The sequence below is a fragment of the Primulina eburnea genome, chromosome 1 (genome assembly GCF_022965805.1).
Source record: "Primulina eburnea isolate SZY01 chromosome 1, ASM2296580v1, whole genome shotgun sequence".
In the NCBI taxonomy this organism is placed as follows: domain Eukaryota; kingdom Viridiplantae; phylum Streptophyta; class Magnoliopsida; order Lamiales; family Gesneriaceae; genus Primulina; species Primulina eburnea.
Window position 1 is genome coordinate 56,141,139 of NC_133101.1, and position 20,571 is coordinate 56,161,709.

The 20,571-nt window shown below is 31.1% G+C and overlaps 1 protein-coding gene and 1 pseudogene across 1 annotated transcript; one reads left to right on the forward strand and one right to left on the reverse strand.

The window, feature by feature from the left end:
* Positions 1-669: 669 nt before the first annotated feature.
* LOC140832376 (sucrose synthase 2) lies at positions 670-5,757 on the reverse strand. Its single transcript, XM_073196376.1, has 15 exons — positions 5,498-5,757; positions 5,234-5,366; positions 4,727-4,878; positions 4,435-4,627; positions 4,217-4,335; positions 3,908-4,124; positions 3,674-3,769; positions 3,405-3,578; positions 2,773-2,889; positions 2,524-2,690; positions 2,046-2,270; positions 1,654-1,975; positions 1,322-1,566; positions 1,088-1,226; positions 670-992 (listed from the first exon to the last, which is right to left on the reverse strand). The coding sequence occupies exons 1-15, from the start codon at positions 5,593-5,595 to the stop codon at positions 948-950; spliced, it is 2,442 nt and encodes an 813-aa protein (XP_073052477.1). The 5' UTR covers positions 5,596-5,757; the 3' UTR covers positions 670-947.
* An 11,848-nt stretch (positions 5,758-17,605) lies between these two features.
* Positions 17,606-19,428, forward strand: LOC140812768 (exopolygalacturonase clone GBGE184-like; annotated as a pseudogene).
* Positions 19,429-20,571: the final 1,143 nt, after the last annotated feature.

Genomic DNA, 20,571 nt, shown 5'->3' on the forward strand with positions numbered 1-20,571 from the left:
CTACTCATATTCACAATAAAAAATAATACTTTTAGCATAAAAAGTAATATTTTTTTCATGTATGGCCCAAATAAGATATCTGTCTCACAAATACGACCCGTGAGACAGTCTCACACAAGTTTTTGCCTTCATGAAAATATTACTCAAGTATAAAACAGGTTCACTCTTTTCATGAAAATTTATTTTCGTGAGACACCTCTACTCATATGTAATTATCAAGTCTCATCTCTTAGATAAATTGTCTTGATATTTTACATGTTCAAACTAAATTGTCATTTTCTTAAATAAATAAAAAAATACAGTCACTTGTCATACAAATCCAGATTATGGGTAGATTTAATCTGTCTCACAGATAATAATCCGTGAGACGGTCTCACGTGAGACTCACTCGTCTTGAAACCATCCACATATTCATTTCGTAACCTCCAAACCGACGTTAATGTCACAAACCTACAAAATAACTTGGTTACTTCTTTCTGACCATTGGTTTCTTCCACGTCTTGCGTTATCTACACCATTTTTCCAAGTGATTATTATCATATAAAATCGCATAATTGGCTTTTTTATAGACATATTAAAATTTCACAAGTAATTTATATATTTCAACTATAAATTAACAACTCATGGATATGCACAATCTGTGCCAACGCATCTTATTCTCTTTGAGAGTTGAACTAAAGAACTTGCACGAGTAGAAACATTAACACATGATCCGAGGATATACATTCACACAGAGATGATGATCAGTTAGCAACGATGAAGCTGATCATATGCCAACGAGTACTAGTTTAGTTATTATAAATCAACACATTTTATGCTGGACGTTTTGTTCTGGTCTGATGTATAAATAGCTAATAAAATTAGAGCTCGATATCCCACACATTAACACATGATCCATGGAATACACAGACGACGGATCCGCGACACCGCCAACAGTCGTAAGTCATCTATCTCATTTGAACCCCATCTGCAGCCTGAGGTACAGATTTAACCTGCAACATAAATGTTACAATCGATATAAAGTAACCCTTATTTTAAAGCGAGATCAAGACTGACATATTACGGCGAAACGAGGGTAAAAACTCACCAAGTCACGGAATTTGAGGATGTAGAACATCTCGAGATACCTACGAGTTTCACGCCTCTCAAGCTTCGATACATATTTCCAGAAGCCATATACGCCGGCCAATGTCATCAACCTCTCAGAGTAAATCTTCCAAGTGTACCTTACAGAAACAAGGATTTGGTGATGATTTTGCACTACCCAAATCAAAGGTGGAAACTTTAAATGATGTCAAATTTGAATTCAAGGGCATGATACCTTTCTTGAATTCTTAGTAGACCAGCATCAGATATCTTCGCCCAGTAGCTGGGATCTTCATAGCATCTTTGAAAAAAATCTGCCATGAGGGCGGCAGTCTTTTCGGGATGGTACGGGTCGATATGGAATCCAGATCTCCCATCTTCGATAATTTCCAATGGACCACCATGGCAGGTTGCAAATGTAGGAAGGCCACAAGTCATGGCTTCCACCACTGTTAAGCCGAATGCTTCGTACAACGCAGGCTAAAAAGAAAAGGAATTGATATGACAAAGAAATATATTACCTGACTGAAGCAACTAATGCAGAAGAAACGATTACCAACGTCTTACCTGAACAAAAATTCCTTTCTTATCAGCTATGTAGCGGTAAAGTTCACCGTTTCTTGCTCTGTTTGTTTGTGCTGCTATCCAACGCAACTGGCCTTCCAAATTGTACTGCTTTATAAGAGAATGCATCTTCTCGATTTCTGATATTTCTTCTCTGTCACTCGATTGTTTTACGTCAAGGTAACCCGCAATGATCACAAGATTAGCCAATCCACGCAGTTCTTCATTTTTAGCATACAACTCCACCAGTCCCGTGATGTTTTTAACCCGGTCAAGCCTCGCCATGGAGAAGATTATGGGCTTTGAAGTATCTTTCAGTAAACCTCTGATCAAGAATCAATCGAACTCAAATATTCTTCTCAAATTTTAATGAGCTGTAAAAAATATTGACTTACATGTGCTCGTCATTCTGCTCAGGATCATATAGCAACTTTTCAAGGGATCCATGAAGAGAAACAAGTCTTTTTTCCTTCGCTGAATATGGAAAGTAAATGGAGTCATCTGCTCCAGGAGAAACTATGTTGAACTTAGGATCGAAGACGTCTATACCGTTGACAACACGGTATAAACCTGGCATAGTGAATGCTGTGTGACTCTCATACTGACCAACACTATTCTTCCTGAAAGTCATGAATCAAATGCAATAACTCAAATATCATATTACGTCCCATAAAATGACGAGAGAAACCTTCTTTACAAGTTTCTTGAATGAAATTTATTGTAGCCTTGTCACATAGATTACGCTAGATTGGCCATGCGCAACGTAATAACTTCCTATGTCCACAATGTCGTTATTCAGTTCAAGGAACGACATTGACCGCTGTTAGACTCTTCAAGAAATAAAGAGACCACACAAGAGAAATATACACTTACGTGCCAGCAATTTCTTGGTATGTACTGGTGATGATAAAATCTGAGTTATTCATGGCTATGATATCAGCAGTGAATTGAGATGAAAAGTGATATTTGTCCTCGAATTTTTTCCAATATATGTCCGAATCTGGATATTTAGTTTTCTCCAAGGCATGTGCGATGGTACACTGAAACAAAGAGGAAATTAAGATATCCTACCGTATCTAAATACCTCAGAGAAACTATGGAGAAATTAAATATCAATCTCACCTGTGTAACTCCCATTTTTTGAGATAACAGGGATGCCACCAGGTTTCCATCACTGTAATTGCCAATAATTAGATCCGGTACTCCCTGTAACTCGGCAACAATTTCATTTGCCGAGTCCTGATCATTCAAAAAAGGGTTGGTGATTGCACAAGTTATGAAAAATAGTATTCGCATCAATTAAAAATTCATAGAGCAAGATACTCGTTACCGTCTTGTTTAACTTCTTTAAACTTTATTTTGCTTTTGGATCGATGAATTTCAAATCCAAGAATTTCAAATGTATTTTTGTTGTTAGAAGTAAGAACATAAATTTCAAATCTACATGTTACATATTTATACAACATTTCATGTTAATTATGATGAATTACAAGTACTCAATGATGGTGTCATTTGAAATTCATTTTAATTTATATTACTAATGTATAAATAAGATGTTGATTTAATATTTGATCTATTGTTTTATTATTTACAATAAAACAATCATGGATTTAAAATCCATCTCCCCGAGCGCACCCTTATGTTAAGAGAATGGAATGCAGCGATTTCTGAATCACAAACAATAATTTTAAACTGAGATAGAAGGGCGATTTAAATAATCGAAATGAGTCAGAGGAAAACTTGTTCATTCTTACTTCCGCGAACTTCTCCAAGTAGGGCCAAACATCAAACCTCGAGATCCATTGGCGTAGAATGCCATGCTCTGTTCTAAATGGAATTCGCAGAATGTGTGAATACTCACATCCACTTACTCTTTCCAGTCTCTGGTTGCACGAGGTGCCTTTTGCATCAGGAATTAATCGAGTTACCTGAATAATAGATAATCAAGCTAAGCAAGATATCGACACAAACATCCTAGCTATGTCCATAACCGCAAATTAATAAAATCTCCTTAGCATAATACAATAAGGATTCGAGGAGTGATATCCAGCCCTTGCTTTTTTATTCTTTGGATCATTTCATTCTCCAAGGCGCGTACTTGATCTAGTATATATACAACCTGCATGTAAACCAAAAAAGAATTGAATACTTGTAAAAGAAAAGTTCGTAACAGAGTTTTACATACATAGCAAGTCAACCAAGAAATTAAGTTTTCATTTCTGTGCAAATTCATTCAAAATCCTAAAGAAATGATTACCTGGCCGCCAGTATCAGGCAAGCCTAGGACATTTGCTTGGCCAAAGTAGCCATGTATTGAAAGCACAACAACATCGAACACCATAGGTAATCTACCAAGAAAATTTTCCACAGAAGACGGATCCGGAGCCTGAAGAATGTCAGATAGAAGATGCATCATCTCCAAAGTCCGTGCAGCAGTATCGCCCCATCCTTTCTCAAAACCCATTCCTTGCAATCTGTGCATCCACACGCCACAGGCCCACAACAACATGTGAACTTTGAAATTTTGGAACTAGTATTCTATATATTCTCTTATATGAAAACTCACTCGTATTCAAACTCAGAATAGGGAGTGTCTGGTTGTAGTTTAGAAACATAATCCTCAGCCTTAACCAATGCAGACTCAAGCCTGGATATCCGTTGTATCCTATCATTCAACATCATCCCCTTTGCAAACAAACATTGGCAATATCAAGTATTTTTCCAGATAATTAGAAAAGAACTGCTCGTTAGTTTAAGCAAGAGATGATGTAAATGAGCACTTACATGCCCTTTGTATTTGTGTGCACGAAGAAAATCAAGTAATGGCTCCAGAGATTCTTTGTTTCTAAACAGGAGTGAAGAGAGATGACGATTGAGAAATTGGACCCCATTTCCGATATATGATGATCGGGTCGGCCTAGGAAAAGTGGCGTTGAATGGCTCAAAATCCAGTTCAAGAACATATCGATCTTCATCCCTAGGATATGTTCAAAATAAAAGAGACAAGTATTAAAAATCATTCATGTTCCAACAGAGAAAGTAATATCTTGACACAGAAAAATAGATTTCCACTCACTGCCCATTCACAAGTTCTTCCTTGAACCGTAGATATTCGGAAACTGTCAACTGCTCAACACTAAGTTCGTGCACATTGACACGTACATATTCCCACACGCCAGGACTTGGTCGGACAGCTATAGCAACAAAGGGTGGTAAAACTATGGCTTCCTGAAATAAAAGAAATATAGCATAAGTTGAAGGGGTAGAGAACCACAATATTTCCCTCGGTCCGAACACCAGTTTTCAAATAAGGAGTCAACATCTTCCACGATGTTAAAAAAATCCAGTACTAGAAAGGAGTTATTGGTTGCATACTAACTCAGTGTGCCACCAAGTATAACTCTGGGACATTTGTCATTATGAATTATTCCACAATTTAATCTCATAAAAGGTAATACATTTTTGAATTAATCAAATATTCTTGAATGCCAAATTACCCACCAATTTATTTCTGATCCACACTCAATTATACCACTTTGACAGGGATTTAACTACAGCTATCACACAAAAAACAAAATTTAACCTGAGCAGACTTCAACACTTCACCAAAGGGACCATCGCTGAGCTTTTTCCTCGAATCATCGTCACCGATGATGTTGTCTAAGACGTCAATCAGGTGATGGGGTTGTAATATACTCTTCCCCTGCTCCACATATCTTCAAAACCAACGGAAAACATAATCAAACCAAAACGATTCTCGAAAATCTAAAAGATCACATAATATATGAAAGAAGAAGAAGGAAAAAAACACCGATAATGTTTCTTGATATAGTTTTCGATAAAATACCTCGAAAGAAGAGAGACGAGCTCGTTCCGGTGAGCGGCTAGAGTGTCCTCGACCCTTTCCCTGATGCTCGGTAATCTTGCAAGTTTTGAACTCGACATGGCGATTTTGTGATCCTGTTCTTCGGCCTATCCAATGGAATACAAAATATTTCCCAGTTTTGTCAGTTTATCGGGTGATTCACTGACTTTATAGAGTTGTTGGCTATGCCGGTTAAGAGAGAAAAGGTGGCGCTTTCACGTGCTTCATCAATTTTGGAAAATTTTCCACACATTAAACAACTTGTTTTTTTTCTAAATTTTTAATGATTTTTATTATCAAGATTTTTAAAATTTTAAAGCTCTACAAAATTTTATAGATACTCGAAATATCAATATATTTTTAATAACTCAATAAAATTCTATAAATATAAGAAAAAAGTTTAAGTATAACTATAAAATATAAAAAAATGTTTTTAATTTAACTTAAAAATTTAAATGTACATTTAATCGAAAATATCTCAAACTCGCGTACTCACTTTCATTTATATTAAAAATAATGTTAATACAAACACTAAATTTTCATTCTTTTCTCCGCTGTATATTTTTCCTTTTATTTGGACTTTTTTTAAAAAAAGTTCTCACAATAGTTTAAAATTAAAATTATTAACATAATTCATTTTATTTTTGATTTGTGGTCATAAAATCTCGTAAAATTTAAAATTTATATTTATTAAATATTTTAATAAAAATTTACTATACTATATGACAAAAAATTATAATATTTTATTGACTTATAATAATTATTTTTAATAAGCGAATTTTTTTTATTAATTATTATATAACATTTAACGTTTAATTATTTTTCTAATTTTAGTTAATTTATATTTTAATTTTGATTATAACTCAAAATTTTGTACATGATAATGAGTAAAAAAAATTATTGTGATTGATATATAATTTCAAAAGTTTATTAAAAAAATCATATATAAGAATAACTATAATACATTAAATATATTAAAAATTTATAAAATTATACTAATTATAAATATTTTAACATACTTATTATTATTTCCATGTACAAATAATCATCTTGTATAACTTTTTGTAGAGATATTGTCAAAAATCAAATTGATATATTTTTTATAAAAAAATTATTTAAAATGAATGAAAGTATTTTAAGTTTGATTATTTATTAATACTGAAAATTTTTGTTATGTATTTTTTAAAAAATTAATTAAATAAATAAATATATTGAATTAACTTGAATAATTAAGTTAAAAAAATTTTATTGTGATTGATATATAATTTCAAAATTTTATTAAAAAAATCATATAAGAATAACTATAATACATTAAAATATATTGTTTTATGGAAAAGATGACATATGTTGAATATAAAATATAAAGAGTAGGTCTTTTGTGAGACGGTCTCATGAATCTTTATCTGTGAGACGGGTCAACCTTACCAATATTCACGATAAAAAGTAATAATTCTTTATAGATGATCTAAATAAAATATCTGTATTACAAAATACGATCGTTTCACGTAATTTTTGTCAAATATAAAACATAAAATTAATTCTAATTCCATTCTTATATAAAATAATATATATATTAACGCCCACAGAATTGGTGTCAATTGATGGTTTTTTGGTGTCGGTATTTTCAAACTTTATGATTTGGTTTTTTCCTTGTCAGAAAAAGATGTGGTTTACCCGTCTTTGTTCCAGATAACCAATCAATGAATTACTTTCTTCCCGGAAATCCTCTACGTTCCAAGCTAGTAACAATCGCGAATGGTTTCCACGTGTTCACGTAATTTAATTATTTTAAAAAAATTAGAAAAAAAGAACTATCATAAACAAAAAATATTGGATTATCTATAAAAAAAAAAAAAAAATTATTTTTTATATTAAGAGTATTATTTTTTATTGTTAATATTGGTAAGATTGACTCGTCTCAAGATAAATATTCGTGAGATCGTCTCACAAGAGACATACTCAATATTTTTTTACTAATAAGCCAACGCCTTCAAAGTTACATAACAAATTGTGCTCTGTCAATAATTTTTTTTTCGTTCAATAAAAATATCATAAAAATCTATTTTAATAAATTAATAATTTACTCATGGATTCATATCTCATCCACTTTTTTAAAAAATAAAAATAAAATATTAACATATTATTTTTGCAAATTATATATTTAATATAGTTGCAGCATTATTATCGAAATAATAAATTACTAGTCATAATAAAGTAATCACAAATCCTGAAAACAACCAATCCTGATAAGCATATCAGCAACTTTTTCTCTATTTACAAACTATTTCATTTTTATTCATACTTTAATTTTATGTTTCATCTCCCAATCATTATTTCTTTTTGTTTTCGACATCAAAATCTAACCCAGATCGGACTTTTTAAGGTATTAAATAAATAAATATTGATAAAAATAATGAAAAGAGAGATTCCTCGGCTGCTCCATATATCTGCAATTGATGGAGACAACTATTGACTTGTCAGATTTGGAATCTAATGTTTAAAAAATAATTCATGGCCATAAACACTGATTGCTTAATAATATATTATTATTACATAATCCGATATCTATCTGGTCGATGGCTGATATAATTCGAGTACATCGTATTCATTTCTAAGGACATCTATAATGGTATCAACTCATCGAAAATCGTGGAGTCTACTGTCACATATTTATCATACCGACATATCTTTTTCACGCACATTTATTTTAATATTAAAACTCATTATTTATGAGTCCTACATTACACTCAATCATCTTAAGATTTTGTGTTCTCTCCTCGCCAACTCTCATTATATCTTGAAAAATCTTTTCAAGTACATTTTAAAATTTTCCTTATTATGATTTTCATGAAATAATATATACTCATATATCTATTATAAATATATGAATTTTATTTGTGAGCTTACAATTTTACCTTTTTATTTGTTTTGCAATTTGTCATGTTCATGAGGTTCTTTAAGTCATTTTCTATATTGGTTTAATATAGTCATTAATAGTGTGCTTAACTTTACTATTATAAATATATTAATTTTATTTGCGAGCTTACTATTTTTTTTTTATTTGTTTTACAATTTGTCGTGTTCATGAGGTTCTTTAAGTCATTTTCTATGTTGGTTTAATATAGTAATTAATAGTATGCTTAACTCAAACCAGATAATTATTATTTTGATTTTACTTTCAAATTTAATTTAATTACTTAATTTTATACATTTCTATCAAATTAATGGAAAATATTTATCATAATTGTTATACATTTAAAAAAATTGATAATATTACTAACATATATTACTATTATAAATAATAAATAAGTATTATAAATATATAACGTTTATTTGTAACTTACTATTTTATCATTTTGTTTGTTTTATAATTTTTCATGTTCATGGGATTCTTCAAATTATTATGTTAGTTTAATAGGATTATTAATACACTACTGAACTCAATCATGCTATTTATTATTTTAATTTTAATTTTAAATTAATTACTTTAATTTATATATTGACATCAAATTCATAGAAAATCACTATAATAAATTTAACTCAATCAAGCTATTTATTATTTTAATTTTACTTTTAAATTTAAAATTAATTATTTTAACATTTACATTAACATTAAATTCATAGAAAATCATTATCATAATGTTATAAATTTAAATAAATTGTTGATATTACGAACATTAAGGTAATAACGGGAAGACGAATGGAGATGAGTGTGATTGAATAAAAATTAAATTATTAATAAATATTAAGGTCATATAAAACATTTTATTTTTCATTTAAAAATAGATATTTTTAGACTACTTATGTATCAAAGAGATAAATGATTGAAAAGATGGATAAGATTGTCGACGCATGAGCGCACCCGCGGTCCTACACCTCCCGCACCCGCGGTACGACGTGCCTTGCAAAGAATGCGCCACCTCTTGACATGCATGCAATGATATATATAGGTGGTAATCCATTCGAAATTCATTCAGAAAAGTGAAGAAAAGGGTCTGAAGAAGAAAGGAGAAAATCCTTACGCCTTTTTCAAGAAATCCGTCCGTCTGATTTTGAATCCGACTTCGGTATCGAGTTCCTAGCAACGTAGGCTACAATTGGACGTAAGTTTTACTACGTTTTGACATGCTTTGAAATTATGATATTGTCAGAATTGAATGGAACTCATATATGTTGTGCTTGACATAGTTGACATCATAGAATCGAAGTCAGATTAAGAAACGGACTGAATATGAACTTGTTATGATTTCAGAATAAGATTGAATAAGAATTGATATCCAGATTGAGTGGTTATCGATTATGAGATATTAGAATTGATATCTGACTGATATGATAGGGCTGGATATATTAAGATTATGATGTTATGTTATTGAAACAGAATTTGATTGAATTCTGTTTATATCCAGTATTAATTGAGTGGTGTATTGATACCAAACCCTCGATATTATTATTGTCAGATCGATATTGACAGGTTTTGAGTTCGAGACTTCGACAGAGTCAGAGTATCAGGAATAAAGGTATAAATTAATGTTGAGTTGGGATTGCACAACTCGAGTGAGGTTTGACTCGAGTTTCCCTAAATCACATACTTTTACTTATTACATTGATATTTGCAATTAATCAGACTTATGATTGTAGTTTATTGATTTATAGCTACTGTGTGATAAGATTGATATTTGTAGCTTATTGATTTATAGCTACTGCATGTAATGACTGCTGATTCGCTAGTCATTGACTGATTTGCTTAGATACTGACTGTATGTATGGATTACTGAGTCGTTGAGTCATAGGCTGATTCGCCTAGTCACCGGCTGATTCGTCGGGTTATTGACTGATTCGTCTTATTATAGGCTGATTCGCCTAGTCACCGGCTGATTCGTCTGGTGATTGACTGATTCGTCTAAACTTAAGCTGATTCGCTTAATTACAGGCTGATTCGTCTGGTTATTGGCTGATTCGCCTAATTACTGGCTGATTCGTCAGGTTATTGACTGAGTCGTCAATTCTGTGGCTGATTCGCCCAGACACTGATATAAGAATTATATCGATGCCGTTTAGGGATTGATTCATTCCTATCGACTGAGATTCGATATAATACCTATATTCAGACATCGGGATCCCTAGGATAGAGTTGAGTCGAGTCTGAGACGACGCGTCAGTGGAGTCGAGTCTGATGACGACGCGTCGGTTGAGTTGAGTCTGATATGACCTGTTGATTTACATTGTTTATGCCATTCATGATTATTGAATGTTTGATATTGATTTATGTATTCTGATTTGATACAGGTTAAGAATATGTCTTATATATGCTTTCGTATATGCTTTTATATGATTGCATGTTTACATTGTTTATACTGGGATATTTATATCTCATCGGAGTTATCCGGCTGTTGTCTTGTTTTGTATGTGTGCATGACAACATGTGGGGCTGGATCAGGGTCAAGAAGAGGATGAGAGAAGATTAGATAGCGTGGAGATCCGGGCTTCGGAGCAACATAGGATTCAGCACTGATATGTAGTTGAACCTAGTTGGATTCTTGTAGATAACGCAAGATTTGTATGTTCATGTTTAATATGTAATTTGAATTACATTACGTTTCGCTTTGTATTTGGAAAAAATTTAGACCCTGTTTTATAATTGATTAATTAGTCCCAAACATGATTAAGTACTTGATTAGCGTCCGGGTCCCCACATTTTTAGACTACTTATATATCAAAGAGATACATGATTGAGAGAAAATATTTGTATGTAAGTTATTTCAATTCAAACATTTAAGCTATTAAGTCAATTTTCGATATATGATGCTAAATAAATATTATTAAATGATATATTATCTATTAATATATGAAATATATGACTTTCATTTGTGAGCTTATTATTTTACCATTTTTTTGTTTTACAATTTTTCATGTTCATGATATTATTTAAAAAATTTATGTTAGTTTAATATGATCATTAATAATGTACTTAACTCAATCAAACTAATTATTATTTTAATTTACTTTTAAATTTAATTTTATTTACTTAAATTTATACATTGCTGTCAAATTCATAGAAAATCTCTACCATATTAATGACTGGTAATAAAGGGAAGACGAAGGAAGATGAGTCCGATTGAATACAAATAAATTATTAATAGATATTAAGGTCATACCAAACTTCTCTCATATTTAGAATAAAGATATTTTCAGACTTTTCATGTGTCAATAGAGATACATGATTGAGATAAATTGTTGTATGCAAGTGATTTCAAACACTGTTTTTAAACTATTTAGTCAATTTTTTTTATAAATGCTGCTAAATAAATATTACTAATAATATGATCCATTTGATTATTTGTGTTCTTGCAATAAGAGGAGTTTTTCACCCTAACGTTAACATGTTTTATTGTTATATATGTGTCATTTGTATTGATCATGTTGTATTTGGATTGCTTATATGATTTGTTTGTATGCCGAAAGAAAATAGCAAACAAAATCATATATCCCACAAAATGGTTATTTTCAATTTTTTATTGTTGAGATATTTTGTTAATATTTAAACACATAATTTATGTTTTTCTGTTTGCTTAGATTACTTAGTTTGAAGTGACTTAGAAAATATTAAAAATGTCGAAATATTTTTTCGTTTTTACGTATGTATCAGAATATCAAGAGATAATATTTTTTATTTATTTGGACAAATGTATTTCCTAACTTCTGTCTATAAACCAATAGTTAAATTTTTTTACGACATTATTGTATTCTCTATTCAAAATTTTTGTATTTAGATTGATAGAACGTATTTGAATTTGAGTTTTTGTGTGCTTGCTTATATTATTTTTGTGGTATTATTTATTGTGAAAATAATACCACAACTAAAAAAATTTGGTAGGTTTATGAGTCCTCTTGTGGACGACATACATGGATAAATTGTTAAAATATATAATATCCAGTGGACTTTTGGCATGAGATTTTGTTCTAATTCAATTATTAATAATGATTCTAAATTTTAATTATATCGCCCATTAACGCAGCTTTATTGTTGTTAGATATATTTTGTCAATGGTTTAATATTTTCTTTGGTTTAAGAAAAAAATGTGCAACTTTATATTACATTTTTACGATTATTTTTCTTAATGGTTTTATCAAAAGAATATTTCATGATGATTTCGAAGCACCATTTTTTCTTTTGTGTTTTTTTTTTTAAAAATATGTGGAATATCTATGAAATAATGACGTTAATTAATAAGGCGCCTTCTTTTTACTTGGAATAAAATGAAATTTAATACAAATTATGAATAATATGAGTTAGTATTTAATTTGAGAGTGACTTATGATTTTTGTTGCTCGTATTTTCTTTCTTTTCTTTGTTATTGTACTAAATAAATTATTTTAAAACTTTGAGTTATCATTTTTCTCTTATCGAGATTGTTTGTGTATGATTTTTTATTCATTTTGGTTAATATTGTTAGGCAGTAATTGATTTTTCTGGTATTATATGATATGCCTTGTTGTTTACATGAAAATAAGTATGATAATACATCAATCAAAGCCACGTATATTGGGCTCTTCTGTCCTACGAAAGGGTAATAAATGGTTTCTGTGAAATATATAATTTCTGGTTCTTCATACATATAGTCTACGAAATGCGTCAAATTTTGAACAAAAAAGTTAAGACAAATATAGTGGATGAAAAAAAACATGTTAAATAAAAAATAATGTTGCATATTACTATGTCCTAATTTTTCTACGATATAATTCAAGCATATTTTTTTTATAGATATTTGAAATTAGATCTAACTAAATATGTGTACGTTAAGTGTTATATACATATATATATATATATTAAATCGTATTTAAAGCAAAATGATAAGATCAAGAATGATTCAGATTTAAATTTCAACGAACTACAATGAAGAAGAAATTGAAGAATTGTATGTGTACGTTAAGTGTTATATAGTGATTATGTTGCTACTTCATGGTTTACGACATATGGATGTCATATAAAATGTCAATATTTCTAAAAAATAAAATAGTTTTTCAAAAAGAAAAAGTTCTTCATTCAGAAAAAAAATACATAAAAAACAAACTGTGCATAAATCTCATTCTATTTATAATGGTACGAGAATAATTCTAAAGCTTTGTGGACATAATAGATCAATTTTATGCATTTTATTGAGACATTGAGACAGTTTCACTTTATTTTCTCCAATATTATCTCGATAAATTTCGAGGTGCCTAAAAGGTTGTTTTTGTCTCTTTTTTAGTTATAAAGTGTCTAACCAAATAATTCATAAGATATATGATGCTAGCATAGAAAACTCATCGCCAAATAAATTCACTTAGTCAAATATTGAAATTCAAATAGAATTCTACAATATTTCATAAAATTAATTTTGACTATCATAAAATGCTTATGAAATATAAACAGTTGTATTATTACATGAGATATTGAATAAGACTGATACTTTGACATATATTTGAATGATATCTCATATGCATGTCTTCATTACGTTATTCGTGTCTTTTCTCAAGATTTTTAAAATACAATAATTAATTTTGTATGTCATTCCACAAGATATAAAATATTATAAAACAAAATGTAAACTCAATATTAGAAGAAAATTTGTTTTGTTTCAATGAATAATATAATATTATATATGTTCTAGACACAACAAATGAGATCAAAACTATATCATCCTCATGACATGATGCACGCAATCATTGTTCCAAAGCTTTCAAAAAAAATGACGAAAGAGATGAATTTCCTGAATTGCATCAAATTAAACGAGGACGCAATTCTAAGATATAGTCATTTGAAGAGATTTTCATGTATTTTTTGTCACAGTGATTGAGAAATAGTTGTTAAAAATTTATTATCCTTATAGCTATATGTTGATAATATTGATACTAAAAATATATAAGTTATGCATACTTTTAGTGCACGATGTTTGAAGAGGATGCAACACCATTCATTGGTTATGTTGTTGAAAAATATATAAGTTATACATACTTTTAGTAACAATTGAAAATCTATCACTACTAAACACATTTTTTCTTAAGAGTTATAGTTGATGATTCTCAAAAACTGAAAAATCATTTAACAACAAAACAAATAGTCAGAGAAATAATTTTATCATATTAAAACAATGTAGAAAACCGAAAAAATGTCGTGATAAGGAAGCAACGATCATGTCAGATCCCAGATGGAATTGTAAATAACATAATAGATGTTAAAAACGATCAGATACTTGTTCAGTATACCAAAATGGTTATATGTATATATATTATAACACACTATGACAAAGAGTTGTTGAGTTGTCAAAATCAACCAAAAAACATATTGAAAAGTATGTCAAGTAGATAAGATAACTCTTCCGATTCATATAACGTCTATGGTCATGATTTTTTATTTTTTTTGGCTTAGTTTGTTTCAATTGATAAATGTTATTAGCCATGTTTTAATTCATTTAATATGATTTTAATCATTATTATATTTTCATAATCGATACCGACGACGTTAATTAAAAAAAATGAACATACCATCTTGTCTTGAGGTCCAACTTTATAAATTCGGTTCAGGTCCTGAAAATCTCAAATACGACCTGTACCCACAAAATATTTGAAAAGATTAATTATGAAAAATAAATTTAATAAGTTTTTATTAAGTCATTTTTTAACTTACTTTTTCTGCACTAATTAAATTATTTAAACTAGTATACTTCTCTTTAATTCTGAGGACAAAATTAAATTTTTAGTTTATGCCGCTAGAATTACTAGGCAAAATTTTATCTTTCGAATAAAGCGACCAGTTTTGGCGGAATATTTACAAGTACTGTAACAAATTATATAATATTCAAAATTACCACGCCAGAATTTCTATATCAAGTACTTCAAGAATATATTTTTACCAACATTAATGAATTAAGGATTAGGTTTATGTTAAGGAAAAAAGTGGATTTCAACGGGGTTTACCGTGCATATATCGAAGGGTAACGACATCGGATTCTTCCATCATGAAAAAATAATTTCACCTAATTATTTTAAATTACTAAAATATATTTTACTATGTAAATTACGTGCACACTAATTTTACTTTTTTTTTGTATCTGCATTTCTCCATGGCAGATCCTATTGTCCAGATATTTTCTTGTGAATCTCACGTGGCCAAAGAAATTTGAGTCGTTTGATCTGTCTTGAGCATATTATTCTCGTAATAGCACCGAATGATCTTTATATAGTATAAAAATCTATGTCGATCAATCTATGAATATATAAGGGAAAAATATATTAAAAAAACAATTAAAAATAAATTCATAAACCTAGTGAGCACAAAAACTACTAGTTATAGGGAAATTTCTTGATTAATTTATATGGTAGTGACTCAAATTAAATCGATATATACTTCAACTTTAAGGCACTGTTTGGTACATGGGATAAGGGTGAGATTGATAAATAATCCGCTTTATCCCACGTTTGGTACGTTTTTAAAAAGCCCATGATAATATCATGAGCACTTGATAAATACATTTTTAAAAGGATAAAACATCCTTAGTAAAAGGTGTGATAGTTTTAATCTAATGATAAAATATACTACAAATTACTTAATTACCCCCATTTATAAAAATCCAAAACCCCTTCTCTGATTTCATTTGGTATCTCTTTGTTTAAATAATTTAAATGTATTTAAGTTAATGTTAAATGTTTTTTAAATACATACATATATACAAATATATAGATACATATATATACACACACAAATAGTTACTAGGCCTTTTCGATATGAAAAAGATTATAAAAAAATAAAGAAAAAGACAAAAATAAAATTTGACCGATGATCACCTTTGAAAAAGGAAAAGAAATTGTTTAAATAATTTCAAAAATAAGACGAAAGAAACGAAAATTATTCTTTAGGACCATATATATATATATATATATATATATATATATATATATATATATATATATATATATATATATATCGTAATTTAAAAATTGAGATATGCAATTACAAGATATTGATAACAATGAAATATAAGTTTTTGTGATAGGGTTAATTTTGTCATTACATGTCAATATATAAATTTAATCACTCTTGTTAAAATCATACCAAACATTCCACATATTATCTTATCATTATATTTATCATTGATTTATCCTTATATTGTTTATCCCTTACTTATCATATATATCCTACGTACCAAACTGTACCTAAAGGTTACTTATTCACTTTATTCATAGAGACTTATGCATCGAAGATGGTTGACGGCCTGAAGCTGCACACAACTTCTCCCCATTCTCGGGTACTGCGGCAGTACTGCCTAATCTTCATCAAGCTTGTGTTCATCGGCGAATATCAAGATTCGGCATTGTCCTGGAATATTGTCTAATGAAGTTGCATGCACATGATCTTGCACATCAGGGGATGCATAGTTGGTTGAATAGTATTTTTTACAATTGTTGTCATGTGAATGTCGGACCTTTGGTAAAGTTTGATTTGCATCAAGATCAATATAGTTTATTCAACAACAAAAAACGGACAGCTAGCATATAAGTAAAATCACATGCGGTTGATGCTCTCAAAAAATTGCTTCCTCTATCTGTCAGTGATTCATAGTCTCAGCTTCTCCAAATGACCTGAAAACCATGGACAATCGGTTAGAAGGCGCGCGCTAGAATTTCTCCCGCCGTGGCCGAAATTAGCAGATCATAAAAGTGTAAAAAGAATGACAAGGGAGTAAAGTGAGTAGGGTTTTTGTGTGTATGGGGTTTATTATTAACACCTGTACGTCTTTATGTTTTTGTTTCAAAAAATAAATATTGTCGATAATTTTTAAGTAGAGAATATTAATTTCTATACATCGTGATTTAAGATGTAAAATATATATTCCTAGGATTCATAAAAAAATTGAAGTGATCAAACAAATAGTTATCTGGCTAAAAATAGTAAGCGAATAGATGAAATTCATGACTCATTCGCCAAAATAGATGAACTAGAAACAACAACAAATCTTAGTCGATAAAATTATAGGAAATGGAACGTATGGTACTCAAAAGTAGGTATAAACAGCTTTCGAACGACCAAAACTAATAGTATTTTCAGCCATTGGCATTTGAAAATAAAAAAACAAAAACAAAAACAAAAAAAAAGGAACTCAACCTTCTTAACATACAAAAATTGTCTTCAGGGCATCCATACATGACGAGTCCAATCGGAGTTCGGGAAATATGCCTGGTTTTGGGGATGGCTTGCTTGTTCACGATCAACGGCGTGGAATCGAATGCTGTTGGTGCCCGTCATAGCCTAGTTGGCAAGACAGTTTTTGACGTTATGAAGTTTGGGGCTGTGGCTAATGGTAGAAAAGACAACTCTTTGGTGAAGTTCCCATCACGATACTTGAATATTCTATTTAATAAACATTTTATTCTATTTTTCAATATGTGTGCATGTTAATTCATGTGAAAGTACGTACACTTCTTGAGTGCCTATTATATTACAAGAAGATTAATTCCTGCAGGCACTCATACGGGCCTGGAATGCAGCATGCAGATCTCTCGTACCAGCGAAGCTTCTAATCCCGCGTGGAGATTTTGTTACGGGGGAGGTTGTGTTCAAAGGACCCTGCGTGAAACCCATCGTCATCGAACTCCGGGGAAACCTGTTGGCTAGCACCGATCTCAGTCTGTACTCCTCCGGCGCCTGGCTCATGATTGATGAAGTTATCGGCGTCGAGGTTACAGGCAGAGGGACCATTAATGGTCGGGGGCAATCTTCTGGCAGTTTGGCAAAGGCAGCAAGGGCGGCCCACCACTTCCTGTCGTAAGCATTATCTTTCTAGTAACATTCTTTAGATTTTCGTGAATGCATGCAGTCCCTTCAAATTTTCTATACGCATGCATGCAGTCTCTAGTGTTTCAGTCTGTGAAATACGGGGCGATGCACGGCTTGAATTTCGTGAACAGCATGGGTTTCCACACAAAGGTGACGGACAGCAGCAACGTGGTTTTCTCGAACCTGAGAATCTCGGCCCCTGGAAAGAGCCCAAACACAGACGGCTTGCATATCAGCAGCTCCACAAACGTTAATATCACCGATTCAATCATCGGAACCGGGGATGATTGCGTTTCAGTAGGCCATGGCAACAACAATGTTCTAGTTGCCAGAATTTTCTGTGGTCCTGGACATGGCCTCAGGTACATTAACTTGGTAGTCTCGGCAGAGCTTCGAAAAAAAATAGGATGATTTCAAAATGATTGATTGATTTGAATATATATAGCGTCGGATCCTTGGGAAAGAGACCAGATGAACAAAACTTGAGCCGAGTCACCATCATCAACTGCACACTCACGGGAACAACAAATGGTGCAAGAATCAAAACCTACCACGCATCTCCACGCTTGCTTGCCACCGGAATCTACTTCCAGGATCTCGTGATGAACCAAGTTAAAAATCCCATCATCATCGACCAGCACTACGACTCCAAGAAGAAACGCCAGGTACGTAACGTACACCAAAATACTCGATTTTTTCGTATCCTTATAATTCCATCTTGTTAACACATACATGGACGTCGTTCCAATGCAGCAATCGAACGTCCAGCTTAGAGATGTTCACTTCAGGAACATAAGAGGAACAACAATTTCAGCGGTTCCAATAAATCTGAATTGCAGTTCAACATGTCCCTGCACCGACGTGGAGTTGTCCAACATACACTTGGTGCCCTTTGGCCCTGTCGGCCCTCTTAGATCTACATGCTTCAGCGCCAAGTTCTTCGCTAGAGGACCAGTGGTTCCCCCAGGCCCCTCATTTTGTGTGTAGACTGCAGATCCATTTTTTTTATAGCAATTCCTTAGTTTTTTTAAATTTTATTAATGTCGTTCTTAGCCCACTAACGATGTCATACCGATGACTCATCGTTTTCATTTTCTCCATAATTACCAATGAGTTTTAATTGTTGTGCAATCAATTTTTTTTTAATATAAATTCAGCTCAAGAAAAATGTAAATGAGCGCAAATGATTGACTGGTAATTAATTAATAAATTAGCTACTTGTACAATCACATGAATGTCTGTATATAGTAAATTTTATATATTTGGCAAGCAAATTAATAATTCCAAAACATATTTATAAATTTTATTTATATATAGGTTCAACGATAATTGTTTTGAACTAGGTAATTTCCTGTTCGAGGTGCACTAATGAATAAAAAGACGACACTCCAATATAATATTTTATGAAAGTCATGTGTTTAAAAATCTATTATCTGTTCTATTTTATTAAAGTGCGTACCATGGCCCAACATTGAGTTGATTCCTTCCACCATTGAACCCCGAATTCATATCCAATGGCAAATGATTTAATATGGGAGCTTTCCTAACTTTATCAGATTAACTCGTTACTGATGGTTTCATATATAATACAACTCTAGAACGAGCTTAATTTGCAAAAAATATCCGGTAAAGCAATAAATTGTAATAGTTGTCTTATGGCAAGACTCATCATGCATTTTCTTACAAACCTTATATCAAACTGCCCAAATTATCATCGCAAAAACTTCCAAATCCTTCTCCTCTCATATTCTCGTGAAACAACTAGACCACATTCAACAAAAGAAGTCCCTTGAAGATGGCTTAAACATCTCTAGAAATATGTCTCTTTCCAGATTTAAAATTTAACTTCATGGCAAAAGAAAATACAGTGCTGATAGTAGCATAATATTAGAACCTGCATAAAGAACAAACTCCATTAGTGGGAACATGTTTAGAAAGTAAGTTTCATGTTTCATGTTGTCAGTGTGTAATCTCGAGAAGCTCTCCATTGGAAAATACTAATTTAGAGAGGGATATGTTCACTCCAAATGAGTTTACACCAGTTTTGAATAGGGTGACAAGATTGAAAATAAAGACAGAGGAGCCCAACATTTCATTTCTATATGATAACCAGATTTAACAGAGTATTTTTCACTATAATCTCCCTTCCAAATTCTAATGTCATCACCTCCTTGATGATTTAAAGTAATATCCAAGATTGCTTCAACCTCATACGGCATAAATATATTTATTAGCATCACTT